Source organism: Pseudochaenichthys georgianus, chromosome 15 (genome assembly GCF_902827115.2).
Source record: "Pseudochaenichthys georgianus chromosome 15, fPseGeo1.2, whole genome shotgun sequence".
Lineage (NCBI taxonomy): Eukaryota > Metazoa > Chordata > Actinopteri > Perciformes > Channichthyidae > Pseudochaenichthys > Pseudochaenichthys georgianus.
This window is the reverse complement of record NC_047517.1, coordinates 20,868,271-20,885,485: the sequence shown is the minus strand read 5'-3', so window position 1 is coordinate 20,885,485 and position 17,215 is coordinate 20,868,271. Positions and strand designations below refer to the sequence as shown.

The window sequence follows — 17,215 nt, the reverse complement described above, 5'->3', positions numbered from 1 at the left end:
GACTTCCACTATAAAACACTACAGCAGCAATTGTTGCACATTTTTGTTCCTGAAACTCTACGTCTTTCCATTATAGCATTGATGTCATGTAGTCTGGTTCCTGCATTAGTTCACACCAGGTGTTTAGCACAGCATGTGAAAGCTCTCATCAAGTAGGGCGCCTATAAGCTGATTCGCTGTAATGTTATACCAGTCATTACAACAAAAAAACAAAACATTCTCATGTCAAAGATCATCACTTTAATATCCATCAATCTGGCTACTTTTTTCTTTTAAATAATTAACATGTTCATTACATCGTATTTAGAAAAGCTTTGCGTAACACTTGCATGACTCACAGCTTTCTGACAGCAGTTTTTCGACATGTGCACAAATATTCATATCCCTTGACTATGAGTTACACTGAGTTCATGAAAACAAAGAAGCAGAGATCATCAGGATCTCATCTTTGGGGGATCATTAAAATGCACATGCCTTATGATGTATATCTTGGGTTTCTTTATACAGTATACATGACTCATTAGGGAAAGTGAAGCATTCAGAGCTCTGAATGGCCACAGGCCAGAGAGTCAGTGAACCACAAAAAAAACCTCTACATTCAATGTGAGAGACATGCACAGACTTAAGATGATTATGGGATGCAAAATGAAGAACAAGTTCTGAGTTCTGCTCTGTATCTTCCCCAAACTAACACTCTGCTCTGTTCGGGGCTTTCAACATTTCCTAGCACTAGTAGTTCTTCTCACTGTCAAATTACGTTATTACGTACGGGTGTGGCTTTCCTTGAAATCTTATTATTTGCAAGTATAAACACATCATTCTTAACTGGTGAGATCAATGCAGGGAGTTGAACATGTGCACCAAACGCGACCTCACACAGACAACAAAAATGCACAAACTCTGATATATCACTTTTGTTTGCAAAAATGTGATCACTGAATCTTAGTGTAGCCTAGCAGGTAAATTCATCCAAGAGAAGAAGAAACTCACTCCATAATACACCCACACACACACACACACACACACACACACACACACACACACACACACACACACACACACACACACACACACACACACACACACACACACACACACACACACACACACACACACACACACACACACACACACACACACACACACACACACATTCCAGCACATTAAAATGAAGAAAGAACACGGCTACATAAATTTAATCTGATGACAATTTATTATGTTTTGTTCCAGAAGAAAGTCTCTTCTGCTTGCAGGAACACTAAAGCTCACCATGACAGGTCCGACTCACACTCACCAGCACATACCTGTCTTTGTGGCATAAAAAATACTTTCAGAAATGTACATGTATAATGTTGTGTATGACCAAAGATACCTATCACCCCATAAATCCAATGCAGCTTCAGCCCTGCTTTCTTTAATGTATAACATCAGTTTTTGTGATAGGAAACCTGGCATCTGAAATTGTGCAACTTCAAAGCTATAAATAATCGGACTGAGCTGAGGCTGGTGGTGCACGGAGAACAATCCTTTCAGGCAGTCTGGTTTGGTAATAATTAAAGCAAACAGTCTTAAAAAGACAGAGTAAATCAAATGCAGAATTTTGGACAGAGGACAAGGCAGAGAAGAGCAGTATTCTGAAAGTTTGCCTCTGTCTGAAGGAGTTAAGAAAAGGCGGGCTATCAGTGGATTTATCTTTCCATCATCAGCATCAGCGTGCGTCAGATAATGCATCAAATTCAATATCTTTTCCTAATGGACTGGGGATGAGTGACGCTCGAAATTGTATTCCATTGCAGAAAGGTAGAGTTTTCCTTTAGCCTCTCTCAAGACAGCTGAAGGTTAGAACATGTCGGCAGCAACAATGGCAGCATACTGGAGTTTTTTTTCTGGGCTTGGAAAAGTGAAAATCGTGCCCCAATCCCTTCAGATAACAAATTGAATGCCACTGACATTTCCCCACGATATATTAATTACTTATTAACCATGTGGTTATACTTCTGAAACTGAGAAGGTAAACATTTAATATTAAACCTAAAGAAGGTTCCAAAACATACACTCACAAGCACATACAAAGCAGCTGTACTCACCATCTTGTGTACTACAACTTTGTTTACTTTCTGGAGATACACCCTATCTTGATGATGGAATGAGTAAGGCATCCCTGTAATAAATACATTGAAGTATATATATATATTAGGGCTGTCAAACGATTACAATTTTTAATCAGATTAATCACAGCTTAAAAATTAATTAATCATGATTAATCACCATTCGAACTATGTCCAAAATATGCCATTTCTTTATGTATATTGTTGTGGGAATGGAAAGATAAATGAAAGAAGGCGGATATATCCATTTAACATACAGTATCTATGTTTATTATAACATTTTTCTGCGTGTCAAAATGAAAGACAACCCACACACCTATCAATCATCAAACCGTGGGGTCTTAATTCATTACGTGTTGATTTCTATCAACGGGGGAGTACTTCAGGAAAGTCGACAGAGGGGGGGGGGGGGGGGGGGGCTAGTGGAGTACTTCAGGAAAGTCGACAGAGGGGGGGGGCTAGTGGAGTACTTCGTGACCACAGAGTGTGAACGTTGTGATCAGCTGTTTTAGCGCAGTTCTCCAGTGAAGGGGGGAGTCTCCCTCCGCAGCCGGTTGGCGTAGTTTTGGCACAGTTCCGTTGTACAGACCGACGTTAACAGCAGCCTGTCTGTGCACACGGAGACCGACTCTGTCGTCCGGTGATCTAACCGCCTTCTGGAAAAGCTTCACAAGTACGTCGGTACGCAAATGCGCTTTGTGACACAAGTGACGGTACGCATTTCAGATTACGCACATAACCTGCGTACCAGTTATGTGCACCCCTGTACCAGAGCCATATTATTACTATTATATGGCTCTGCCCTGTACTACAGCAAGAGTATTCTCCGTCGGGAGTTCCTGCAACAACACCACGCCGTTATCAAAGATGTTCTATTGAGAAGACAATCACTACGTGACAAAAGTTTTCAAAACCGTGGCTACTGAAATCAATCTTACTAACTGCTGTCTGTGCAATTTACTCCGCGCGAGTTGGCAGACTTTATTTTGCTTACTTTAACATCATTTTTCATGGTGGGGCTAAGCCATTTCTTGGTATGGGTGTAGCCTACCCCAGCCATACCCTGGCGCTGCCACTGGTGGCACGTATGGGGCGGGCCATTCTGCACATGCGTTAAATGCGTTAAATATTTTAACGCAATTCATTCAAAAAATTAATTACCGCCGTTAACGCGATAATTTTGACAGCACTAATATATATATAAGTATGATCATAAGTTATATTCAAATAAAATCATCAGGAGATCATAAATTAAACGAAAATTGCAAAGGGTCCTTAAGTAGAACCTTGAGGAACACCTTACAGTATATTGGCAAAACAAACAGACACGCAGTAACACAGCCGCATTCATACCTTGCAGAAAACAGACAATAAAATAAATAATTTCAACAGACATGTATGAATGATGTAAGGGTATATTTAGACTTTATATAAATATTCCCAACAATGTGTACTTTAAAAAAAAAAAAGATTCCCAAAAGATATTCAATTTATTTTGCTCTAGAAGATTTTAATAGTAAATGTAATTTGTAGCCGAGCCGACATTTTGTTTTGCAACTGTGGAGAGTAAATGTAAAGCTCAAACAATACGGACGGGTGTGTCAGTATGAACAGTAGTAGCATCTGTGTGTTTGGCAGCCAAAGAGGTTGCACCCAGTTGATGTCATAGCTCTGTGTGCTGATCTGCTAAGTAGTGCGCTCATCCAGTTATATAGAAGGAAATCTGTTGCACATACTGAACTTAAACAACCTGATACTTGACTATTCTGAATGTGAAGAGACGGATGGGAAATAGTTTCTAAAGCTAAAGGTTTTTGTCAAATAGAGTTTAGTTTTTTTCTGTAATTGAGAGCACATTATATCTTGTAACAATCATGTGATATTCAGAAAAAAACATTGATATCTATTTGAATCTCAGTAATAGAAAGAAAAGCAGTGTAGTTATGTACATACTGGATTTGACCAAGATGAGCTCAAATGGGTGGCTCCAATTTTCGAGCACAGAAGTGAAAGAACACAACAGGAAAATACAACTAGAAAAAGAAAAACCTATTGTTTCTATTTTCAATCTCAATTAAACTGAAAACTAAAAACAAACCCATATTTCTTCCATTCCCACTAAAATCCAAGCAAGGGGGCTGGAACTGCTTTAATGAAACCTGCATGGACTACCCAGTCTAGTGAGGGACGCTATGCACAGCACTGGTGTCACGAGACAGACGGGCCGCACTGCTGGAGTGAAACAATCTCAGCTTTCCGTCCATGGTCCCAGTTAGCAGCTAGGAGAGAAAGAGAGAAAAAAAAAAATCACGTTCAGCTTTTACTCTTTAGGATATTTCCCAGGAACTGTGTCATATATTACTCTTTCTTTTACGACTCCATTAAGAGGACCAAGTTGAATAACAGCGCACCTGCTTCCTTAAAGTAGACTAGCACCTCTGAGGTTAAGACCCAGACTCTGTGCCTTGTAGAAATTATTGATTTTCCATACCTGCCATATATTGGAAAAAAACATAAAGCTCTCAGACCTGATCTCTGCTATATAACTTTGTTTAATAAGCAGCGGGACTGGAGGTTCCTGCCAGTGCGAGTCATGGTGAGTCAACTGTTTACACATTAATGAGGCACATATCAAGAAAGTGAATCCACACTCTGCTCACAAACTCAAACAAACACTCACACATTAGACTCTAACCAACATGTGGATGCAGAACGCAGACGAGCACACATGTACATAATCAATTCTTCATTATATTTCTCAACAAGAAGGGAAGATTATCTGTTTGTATCGGGTAGTAGAGCAGATGAGGGTAAATGAGCATTACCTCAACACTCTGACAGCCAATCAGCAGCTTTAGCAATTGGAAACAATACATTTGGGCTTCAGCTCATGAAACATATTCATAACTGCAGTAGCTCAGAGAGATTACATTACATTTGTTAGACGCTTTTATCCAAAGCGACTTACATACATTCAGTACTGTGGACAATCCCCACAGGAGCAATTTGAGGTGAAGTGTCTTGCCCAGGGACACAACGACATGCTGACTGCAGTGGGACCCAAACTTGCTATCTCCTGATTCTAAGTCCAGCACACTATCCACTGAGCCACAGCCTCCCATAGATAGATAAATATGATAGAACAATCATATCCAAAATAGGTGTTTAGACACTGCTCTCCTTTCCCCCCTTCCCTTTCCTGTAGTGTGTTATATAGGTTTGTGTGCATGTAAATGGTCTGAAAAGGCTAAAATCCCAGAGTTCACACCAGAAGGAGTTTCTCTTCCACACTCCCACCTTGCTTGAAACGTCTCATTTGTAGTCCTTTGTTTACTTACATAAAATGATGACATCACAATGTAACACTTGCAATTCTATTACACTGAACAAAAATATAAACGCAACACTTTTGTTTTTACTCCCATTTTTCATTTGATGAACTCAAAGATCTAAAACATTTTCTATACTGTATACACAAAATAACCATTTCTCTCAAATATTGTTCACAAGTCTGAAAAAATCTGTGATAGTGAGCACTTCTCCTTTGCCGAGTTAATCCATCCAACCTCACAGGTGTGGCATATCAAGATGCTGATTAGACAGCATGATTATTGCACAGGTGTGCCTTAGGCTGGCCACAATAAAAGGCCACTCTGAAACGTGCATTTTTGCTTTATTGGGGGGGTCCGAAAACCAGTCAGTATCTGGTGTGAGGGGTAGGGTTAGGGTAATGTTGTGAATGGAGTGGCCCATGGTGGTGGTGGGGTTATGGTATGGGCAGGCGTATCTTATGGACGACGAACACAGGCCACTCGATTCACAACATTACCCTAACCCTAACCCTACCCCTCACACCAGATACTGACTGGTTTTCGGACCCCCCCAATAAAGCAAAAATTCACGTTTCAGAGTGGCCTTTTATTGTGGCCAGCCTAAGGCACACCTGTGCAATAATCATGCTGTCTTGATATGTCACACCTGTGAGGTGGGATGGATTATCTCGGCAAAGGAGAAGTGCTCACTATCACAGATTTTTTCAGATTTGTGAACAATATTTGAGAGAAATGGTTATTTTGTGTATATAGAAAATGTTTTAGATCTTTGAGTTCATCTCATGACAAATGGGAGCAAAAACAAAAGTGTTGCGTTTATATTTTTGTTCAGTGTAGGTATCACTCCAACACATGATAGATAGAGGCTAAGGGGTGGTACATCTATAAACGGTTGGCCAATCACAACAGAGCCGGCTAGCTAACCAATCAGAGCAGACTGGGTTTCAGACAGAGGGTGAAAAGAAGTGCTGGAGCACAGAAAAATAAAGACCTTTTTTTTTTTTACATTAAAGCATGTACATTTCACAGTAGAAGCACAACATACAATATGAAACCTGAAAATCTGCATAACAGGTCCCCTTTTTCATTTCAAGCATGACATGTATGACCAGTGGATATGATTAACCATTTTAGATATATTTCATACAACCTTAAACCAAGATTATTTGTTCCACCCTTAATCCTGCCTCCAAAATGTAACTAATTCATCATAATGAAAACATAAGGAAACTAAGTGATTGGGTGAATGTCAAGGTCTGCTGTGAAGTGTCAATATCATTTATTGTAATATTAGAGATTTTAAGATGGTTGTAAAGAGTTTCTATTTAAAGCATTCTAACAGCAGGAATTCTGGGGGGAAAAATGATTTGCCAAACAGTGATAAAATCCACATTTAGAATAAACAGTCCAACATTTTTTCCCTATCTACTAAGGCTGTTTTATGCAGAAGAAATTATCTTTTTACCGGCAAGCCAGATGCCTGTGCTGGGAAATGGATTCACAAGAGTTGTGGTCTGGGTATGACTCAAACAATGGACTACACTGGGGTAGAATGAATCTCCCTCTGACGGGGGAACACTGCAGCCCTTATCCTAAAGACACACGTAGGATTTGAACATGTGAGAGTGGAGCCAAAAGACAAGTGGATGTCTGCAAAAAAGGCAGCGAAGTAATCAAAAACACATCACACCTACAAAAGCACATGTTGTACTTTTTGTAACGTATACAACAGATTGAGGCTCTCCCACAAAACAAACAGTTCAACAGCTCATTTCACTAGCTCTTCTATTATGAGCAAGTCATCTTACTTCTTGACCTTGTGCTCAATGACCTTAATCAACAATAGCCAAGCTGCCTGGGTCCTGCCCCGGGGCTGCTAAATTGGCTAATTAAAACTAGGGCCGGGACTTTAACGCGTTAATTAAGATTAATTAATTACACAAAAATTAACGCATTTTAATCGCACTTATTTTTGCACAGCGGAACGTTTCTCACTGGATGAGTTTCAGGCGTACCGATTATACTGGAGCACCAACTAACGTTCATGACTTCAGCATGGGACTTCAAACAACAACAAACCACGGTGAACAAGAGTCAAACATGAACGAACAAGCTGATGAGACCGCTTTGGTCGGCCCCGTGGATGGGAAATTTTGTTTTAAAAAACGGACGGTTGGAAGCGTCGATAAGAGCACGGTTGTGTGCAAATTATGCAAAGAAGAATTTGCATATCACCACAGCACATCAAGCCTAAAGTATCACCTAAATGCAAAGCATGTAGCAGCTAGCGTGGACGTTAGCCCGACTCCGCGTGCAAGGAACCACACCCTGACCCAACCCACACTCAACTAGATGACTGGTAGTGATGGGTCTTTCGCGAACGATTCGTTCTTTTTGAACGAATCTTTGAAGTGAACGAGATGAACTGATTCCTCCCAAATAACGATTCGTTTGTTTGAGTCGCCGCCTTCCGCCAAAAGCTAAAGAGAAGCTGTTCGCGAACGACGAACTGAAAGAACTGGCGGAAACTGTTTCCTACAGTGTACTGTAATCAGAGCCCTCCATAGACTGTATATATAAATGGACGTAGGGTCCGTGACGTCACCCATAGGATTCTGCAGAGTTGCCGTGAAGCCCTTAGTAGGCGGAGTCGGCGACTAACGGCTCGACAGGGACGTCAGAGTCTAACTCCCGCCTTCTCCCGCCTGCTCCAAATAAGGGCAAAGAGGCGGTGCTGAGGCGGAGCCGAGGTGGGACAGGGCGGGACCTGCTGCCACCGAGCGTGCCGTTCCAGACCTAGCTCAGGCTAAGAAGCTAAGCTAACATGCTCTCAGTATTAAGCTAACAACCTATGCTAACAACCCAGCTTGCGGTCACTGCTCCTCGTTCCCGGCATATTCTGAAGGTAAGATACCCTGTAACTTTACAAAACTTGTCCTTTTGATTTAAATGTTCTTGAACTTACACTATACAATTGTTTTTTAAGTGCTTCACCGTTTTTCAAATATAAATGTCATTTGTAACTAAACTTTGTAAACTAGCAGAGATATGGCCAGTGTTGCGTGAATTAAATGTGATTAATGAAATATGACTGTAGAAAAAGAAAGGTGCTTTTATATTAATTAAACCATTTTTATTTATTTCAGCATTAAGAAAAAAGAAGATGGCAACCTCCTCCACGCCAAACTGCACAACCTGTAAGTTGATGGTCCTGGCTTACTTTACAGGACTTCAGATGGTTGACATTACACACAAACATACTATACATATACATGTGTGCACAATTGTAGATAAACAGCACACAGTATATAAATATATATATATATATATAAACTGTGTGCTGTTAATCTGTTTTTTGAGGTTTTTGCTCTCTTGTTACTTTTAACCATACAGGTGTGATTTCATAGTTATTTTGTATGTTATTGTCAAAGGAACAAAATGAGCAATCCTTTATACTTAATTTGATATTCCTCATTATCTGAAGTATTTGTTACTCTCATTTATTTTCCTCCCATAGTGACTGTATGGATAATCGGAGACAGCTATGTCCGGCGTGGAGCCCAGAGAGCTACAGAGACCATCAGCAGCAACCTTGGCCTCGACCTGAGGGTGTGCTGGTTCGGTTGGGGTGGACTGCGCTGGAGAGGTGTCCTCCCTTTCTTTTCCTACTCCTTGCGAGGAAGAGCAGTCCCGGATGTCCTCCTCATCCACTGTGGCGGCAATGACTTGGGGGATGAGCCCAGTGTTCAGTTGCTGAACCAGATGAAGGAGGACCTGCACCAGCTTCACCATCGGCACCCTGGCTTGAAGATCATGCTCTCCCAGAGGCGCCGGTGGAGGGCTGGTGCAAATCCTGTCAAAATTGACAAGGCCCGGAAGTTTGTTAACAGTGTTATGGCTAATTTTGTTCATAGCCTAAATGGTGCCATTGTTGACCACTCCAACATTAGACATGACAGTCCTGGGCTGTTTTTGCGAGATGGAGTTCATTTTACCCCTTGGGGAAATGATATTTTTCACCAGCCAATTGCCTGAAAGACCACCTCCAAAGACTGTGAACTGCTAAAATGTCAGTATCACTGTTTTTGGATTTGGCCTTTAGAGTATGTATTCTAAGGCCCTTGCTAAACCCAGACTGTCATGGCTAATGTTGAGTTAGATATTACATCTGTAGCCATAACACTGTTAACATGGCTGCTCTTCCTCTTCCCCACATCCCACCCCACCCTCTTCCCCCAATGGACTCCGCAGCTCTCCAGGCCCATGCTGGGCATGGCTGTCTGTCAAACCTTTTATTTTGTATTTGTTATGATGTTTTTTGTTATTTTATTTGTTAAAATAATTATGTATTTATGTAAATATTGAAATAAATTACATTCATATTTTCACTTCTTTTGTCTACTGCTTACTGAAAATGTTAGCTATCACATCCAAATGGGACTATCAAATGAAAGGATAAGCTTACCATACAATACAGAAAACATTACACATTAAGGCTCAAATCTTTTCCCAAGCCGGAGCAGTCTGAAAAGAGTCCCAAGTTTAAAAACACAACATCTTGACAATGAATACGACGCTGTCATTTATCAGTGACAATGCAAACAACAGGAAGGTCTCCCCTAGTCCCATGTATTTTGGCATCAATGTCATAAGCATACCATAGACTGTAATTATGAAGTGCAATACCCACAATCCCTACAGGGTCGTAACGTCACAGAAGATAATACCTTTTAGAGAGTTTTGTTCAGTATGCAGATAAATATTTGTTTTACAATAGACACATTTTTCTCCATAAATGTTCCCACATGTTGTGAGCATCAACTTTAAATCTTTTGTCAACAAATAAAAAACATCTTAATTTCCTTTACGACAACATTTTGTTTATAACACCACTACATTAACAATAAGCATAGGAAAATGATAACTGTCAACATTTAAGATTGTGCTTTTACTCTTTATTTAATCAGATCTATTTCACATTGAAAATGTGATAAACACACATTGAAAGTTACATCTTGCATGTTATGAAAAGTAAAGGTTTCGAATCATTTTATGACTTAAGTACACTAGAACATAAATTAAAGATGTGCAACAACTGTATCAGTAATTAAAATGATATAACTTATGTACAGGGTTGGGAGGACTACTTGCCAAAAACACAACCAGTAACTTCATGTGAGTATCAAGATATAAAAGTAATGTAACGTGATGACTTTATTTTTGTTTTGGATTACCTCAATATCAAATGCAATGCAAATAAACACAGGAGAGAAGACATATTAATATGATTTTTTTACTTAAAATGTATAATATAATACCATAAAGCAGATTCAGGCAGTAGCTGTATAGATTCACAATTAGTATTAGTATTAGCCTACAGAACAGTACAGCTTCCAGAGAAGAGATACCATTTGATCATTTTACATATATATGCTCTTTTTAGGTTTTGAATAAGATTGTAATCCTGAGTTTCCCTATTATTAAAAACTAATCCGATTACATCTTTTCCTATGTAACTAAGGATTACACTTTCCTTTTTTTCTATACGATCTTGATTCGTGTTAGATGTAATCCATTACTATCTAAGCCAATACAAGTCATCACTTTTGGAAAATGGTCTCAAGTTATAAATGATGCCTTCAATGTCTTTCACGTGGAGAAGACATCCCATTGGCCGAGGCGTTGCAACTTCCCTCAAGCGTCCTACATGAAAGAAAGATCACATGTTAGAAATGTGTGCACAAACTATTCAGTATGACCCGTCTTAGTTTAAAGCCCAAGTGTAAGAGTGAACAGAGGCGGAGTCTGTTTGTTGGCTGCTGCTACCCAAACCAACATCCTCCTCACAAGCATTGGCTGTTGGAATGTCATTACGCTCCACATGTGGAACAACAAAGGCTTCTTCAGGCATGCCTTGTATCATAATGATATTGCTCTGATCAGCAGCAAGACTGTTTTCACCACTACCATGGTCTCCATCTGCAACCTCCTCCTTGCTGTTAACAGTCGAACTAGGAGTGTCACTTACCTCGTCATTGTTACTCACCTGCTTTTCCTTCTAGGCTGTTGTTCTTTGCCATTGGTGAAATAGAAAATGGTGGGCACTGCAGTGTTTTTCAGGCATCTCCTTCCCTAATAAAAATAATAAACAAAAACACATAAAATAACTTTTTGAGGTCTGTAGATATTCAACTTTCTTTTGAATAATGTTGTTTTAAATGTAAGAGTGCATTATAAAAGACAATAGAGGGCCAACATGTTAACTATGCAGTTAATCCATTCAACAATTACGTGTTTCCAAGATTCAGATTCAAAGGATTTATGTCATAGCACATAGGCTACAGTGTAGGAATGGCAATGCAAATCATCTGTCCCGAGTTCCTCCAACAATGCAACATAGTTATATAAGACATAAAACAATGAAATAAATTCAAAATTAAATTAAGAATAATAAATTAGTGCAGGCAGAAATCCATATACACGTAAATATAATAAGACATATGCAAGAACAGAATGTAAAGATAAATATTGTATAGTAAAATTAAATCATTTTTTTTTTTTACAGTGATAGCTGTTAAGATAAATAAGTTATAAGATGACAACAGATGAATGAATATTGCTATTAAAATAATGTAAAAAAAGGTAATATAATTCATCTGTTTTTAACATAGAGTATGTGGGGGGAAATGGCAATTCTCTATCTATGATAAAGAGTCTTTGCATAAATTGAAGAGAAATGTGATGGTTTGCAAAAAAATCGATTTCTATGTTTCTTTACTTAACTGGCAAAATCTTAATTTGGCTTTTAATCAAAAGCACATTACTCATCACTGATGTGCAAGCTGTGCCATAACAATTATTTAGCATTGTATGATGTATAACATGTATTTAATTAGTAACAACAATTTACACTCACAAATGGAACCAAGTTATTTTTTTTTTTTTAAAGGATCTGTACCTATGATCTGTACCCATGAGTCCGTGCTGAAGGGATGACTCTCAAAGTGTGCACTGCACAGGCGAGAAGAAACGTTGGGGGTCCATGTATTCCTCCGGATGTTCAGCACCCACTGGTCCAGCCCGTCTGGATCACCTAAAGGAAACCTTTATTCAAAAATACATGAAAACCGACCCAAAGACAACAGGAGGGTTAATGCCATATTCACTTAATAACGCATGAACAACTTTTACAAATATTTCTATATAGTCTGTGTTGGTAAATGTAATCTAGGTTGCACATTTCCTGCTGAAATACATGCATGGGCCTACCAAGTTACTGCGTGGCACTTTGGTTTTGATAAAACAGTGTGGTTCCACTATATAAGCGTTACATTCATAATCAAACGAGAGAATATGCAAGATAAATAGCTATTTGTTGTTATTCTTAATGCTTGTCATTCACACGTTAATAAAATAAAATAAGTACCGATACATAGCAGAACAATTGTGGCGATGTTCAGCTTAATAAGCCTTGTTCAACATAATTTATTTAGCTAATACTATAGCGGGTTGCAGGCGAACCAATTCCGCGTTTCGCTGCATTCCTTGATCTCCAGTTATAACGCCGGGCTCCGCCGCTGGCCGAAGCTAACGGAGCCGCAAAGGGCTAGCTACGGCTCCGGTTAGCTTCGGCGGCGGACTCCGGCGGCCACCACTGGGATAATTGGGTCCCCTTTTAACATTTGCTCCCATTTAGCATTATGGGCGTCATTGCCATAGACTATAAAAGTCTTACCCAAGGCTGAATCATAAACTAAACTGTATATATATATATACACATGTATAAAGGGTTACGTCCTTAGCTGGCTAATAAGTTACATAACAAGCTAAGCTAACAAGCACACAAACACCTGACGGGGTTAACATGTATAATATTATCATTTTACTCACCGAAAAAAGCTGAGAGTAGACTTCTTGGAAGTTCTGTTAGTACATTCAAGCGCACAGCACGACATCTTAATTGTCTGGTATATCACCACGAACACGGCTAAAGCTAAAGGGTCAAGTACAGTAACTACGACTAACTAACGTTGTAGCCTCTATGGTTGTAGCCTAGCAGAGTGGACAAGTTGCTGTTAGCTGACAGTGAGGCATGTACGTGTCCATCAACGTGACCACGCCCTAATTAATGCAACAACTTTAAGACCTAATATAAATAAAAGGGTCGTGTTAGAAAACAATTCACTCACAGATCCATAATCATGAAGGTGGAATCTAACTATATCGATAATAAAAATGTATGGAGCCAGGGATAGAAACATGTTTTTTTCTGCTGTAAAGTTGGGCATTTTAACATGAGGGTCTATGGAAATTGCTCCTTTCTGCAGCCATCGCCTATCGGCCAATATATGAACTGCAGTGTGTGGGACTTCCGTATTGGCTTCCCGGCTCTTCCCCAGAGTTTGCCGCTTGGAGCCCTCTCACCTGAGCACCGACACACAGACACACAGACACACAGACACACACACACGTCCCGCTAATGTGAAACACACACACAGCGTTAGCGGGACGTTCTCCTCCCCCTGTCGGCACTAAAAGCTTCAGAGGGCGGATAGCTGGGCTCCGTAGCGTCCAGCTAGCTTAGCCGCTAGCTTAGCGATAAATACACACAGCGATGTATTCTCCTCCCCCTGTCGGCCCTAAAAGCTTCAGATGGTGGATACCTGAGCTCCATAGCGTCCCGCTAATGTGAAATACACACACACAGCGTTAGCGGGACATTCTCCTCTCCCTGTCGGCCCTAAAAGCTTCAGAGGGCGGATAGCTGGGATCCGTAGCGTCAAGCTAGCTTAGCCGCTAGCTTAGGGATAAATACACACAGCGTTGTATTCTCCTTCCCCTGTCGGCCCTAAAAGCTTCAGATGGCGGATACCTGAGCTCCATAGCGTCCCGCTAATGTGAAACACACACAGCGTTAGCGGGACATTCTCCTCTCCCTGTCGGCCCTAAAAGCTTCAGAGGGCGGATAGCTGGGCTCCGTAGCGTCCCACTAGCTTAGCCGCTAGCTAAAGGTAAACATAGATGGGTACATACTATAGAATATGAATAAATCGTCACCGATGTAGAGGATATTTTTTTTTATTCACTTTGAACTCGGCCAAATGGAGTTTAATGCTTTGGTATTTAAGCACATAGTAGCCTACATGCATGGGTTTGAAAGTATAACGTGCTAGCCTGCTGTAATACATCGTATAGTCAGGCACACATTTATGAGAGATTTAACAATGGCCAATTATATTTCTTAAATAATATGTAGCCTATTCCCAGAGCATAATTCATGGGGCAACAAGGTGAGGTGTAAAATGTGTTTTAATATCATAAATGTTACGCCAGCAAACTTCTTGTACGGACTTCGGCAGTAGTGAAGACTCACTGAACGAATTAAGTACACGAATCGTTCGCGAACGTGCAAATCACCAGAAGTCGTTCGCGAACCGGTGAACGAATCAGTGAACGAATCTTTCAAGTGAACTGAATCAAAAGAAGAAATGCGATTAATTTCGATTAATTAATTACAAAGCCTCTAATTAATTAGATTAATTTTTTTAATCGAGTCCCGGCTCTAATTAAAACTTAAGAGGGTCAGAGAACAGCTCCATTAGCAACCAATGGCCATCTAAAAGCATTAAACTGTGTAATCGACCAGCATTACACTTCTCTGTGTCTGAGTTGAAGCTAAATCACATGTTTTCTAAAAAGGTGTAATTTATAGATTTTTTACTTCTGATTCTTGCAGCAAATATCTGCAATCCAACACATTCCATCTCTGCAACCTTCAACCTTTGTTCAGTGAGGCTGAAGCAGGCCTAGCTGATGAGAAGCGAGGGTTTTGTTGACCTTTGGGGTCAGAAGACACAAATTCTTGCACGCCGTTTCACTGTATGTAGCATTGGGTCATGCCATCGCAAGCGAGTTATTTGTCTTTCCTCAACATCTGTTTAAAGATTTATTTGGAATTTTTCAGATGTCCTCATGCAACCCTGTCACCATTGAAATATCGTTTTTTCAAAACAAAAGCAAATGTTTTTCTCTTTTTATATTTTACTTTTAATCATTTCAAAGACAGGAACAAAGGAAAAGTTATAAAGTAAAGAATGTGAATCATGATTAAGAATGCAATGTGCGTTGGCTTCCCAGTGGTGAACACCTTGTGTGAAATATTGGCATGCTGGACAACAGAAAGTGTTCATCTGTTGATAGTGGTATGAACAATAACTGAAGCTTTGAAGGTATGAGGAGTGATGTGCTTTTCGTCCAAAAGGATATCATTCATCAGATGAGTGCAGACCTCTCAAATGCCAACATACCAGAATGTTCTGTACTGTACAAGCTGCACAGGGAAGAAAAAGAGCAGACAGTCACCAGGGTCAGCGGTTAAGTAAGTACATGAACTGTCGGGGAAAGAAATGCATATCTGCAGGTCTCCCTTGGAAAAGAGATCTATGATCTCAATGGGACCAATCTCGTTAAATAAAGGTTTGAAATGAAATGAAATGAAATAGTCTGTTGCTACTGGGGACTTCTTTTTAACCTTCTAGTTGTCTTTATGCATTCAAAGTATTAATGAACAAAGTTTTACATAAACCAACGTTAACATTGTATTTTATTTTTGTTGCCGTCAAGCCTATTATGTGTAATACATTTCTCTTATATCTCTTTTTAAATTAGGGAACTGATAAGAGTCTTGGAAAAAAAGGAAATTCCAGGTAACTTTTTTTTTTCTCATTAGGAAAATTGTAATCTAATACAAACTATCTTCAGGAAATTCAAATCAGAGACAGGGATTGAAGACGTGATATTCTCTGCTGTTTCTTTCTCATTGCATTAACCTCAGCTCTTTTCAGATCCCACTGATACTTACTGAATAAAACACTCCAAATAACGTAAGTAACAGTATATTTATATCTGTCCAGCTTGTGCTTCCTGCCTGTTCCTCCATTTGTCTCTGACAGTCGAGGTAGATCTAATTGTTTAGGCTCTGGACAATGTTACAGAACAGAAACCCAGATATGATCAGACTCCGAGCATTCCATGTGCTCCAGAAGCTGCGTATGGAGTTTCTTTCTCAGGAAACACACATAATACTAAGAAAAGTGAATGATTATTAAGGCTGACAATCACAGAACACACTATTAGTGTATTGCAACAGCGTTGGAGCGGAAGGCCTATCGGTATCTGAGCCACTTTAAGTAAATCTTTTTTTTCTATTTGTGTATCTGTTTCATCATGAATATGTGTGATAAATAATTAAAAGAGAAGATGGACCTTTTTACAACCAGTGTGTAGCTGAAGCCAGCAGCTAGTTAGCTTGGCTTAGCATTGCATAAAGACTGGAAAAACAGGGAAACTATTCTGTAAAAGGCATTAAAACGTACAAATTAAAAGATGAAATCTTATTTGTGTAATCCTAGTTTTATATTTAATGCATTCAAAATAATTACTAAGATAGATAGCGGAAGAGTTATTATACAATATACCAAAGATTAGTGATTTATTAGATCTCTCTTTGCATAGTGTTCAATAAAAAAAACGTATCGAACAATTGTTTGTTATGGAGAGGCAAAATATGACGTATTTCTTTTTTTTCTTTTTTTATACCAACTGTAAATCTGAGATACCTAATGCATTCAAACTGCACAGGCTAAACACATTGTGTTTTGGTTATTCAGGGAGCAAAACATAATTAACTAACACCAATCGACCAACCATGACCAAATTAGCAAAAATGCTGTTGACTGAATGTATAACATTTTTAAAATGCCTCCTGCTACTTTG

The 17,215-nt window shown here is 39.5% G+C and overlaps 1 protein-coding gene across 1 annotated transcript in view; it reads right to left on the bottom strand.

The window, feature by feature from the left end:
* Positions 1-3,552: 3,552 nt before the first annotated feature.
* Positions 3,553-17,215, bottom strand: part of wdr27 (WD repeat domain 27) — a 57,533-nt gene continuing 43,870 nt past the window's right edge. The window contains exon 24 of the mRNA XM_034100167.1: positions 3,553-4,387. Within this exon, the coding sequence (XP_033956058.1) occupies positions 4,286-4,387 (102 nt within the window). The 3' untranslated portion in view covers positions 3,553-4,285. The remainder of the gene's footprint in view (positions 4,388-17,215) is intronic.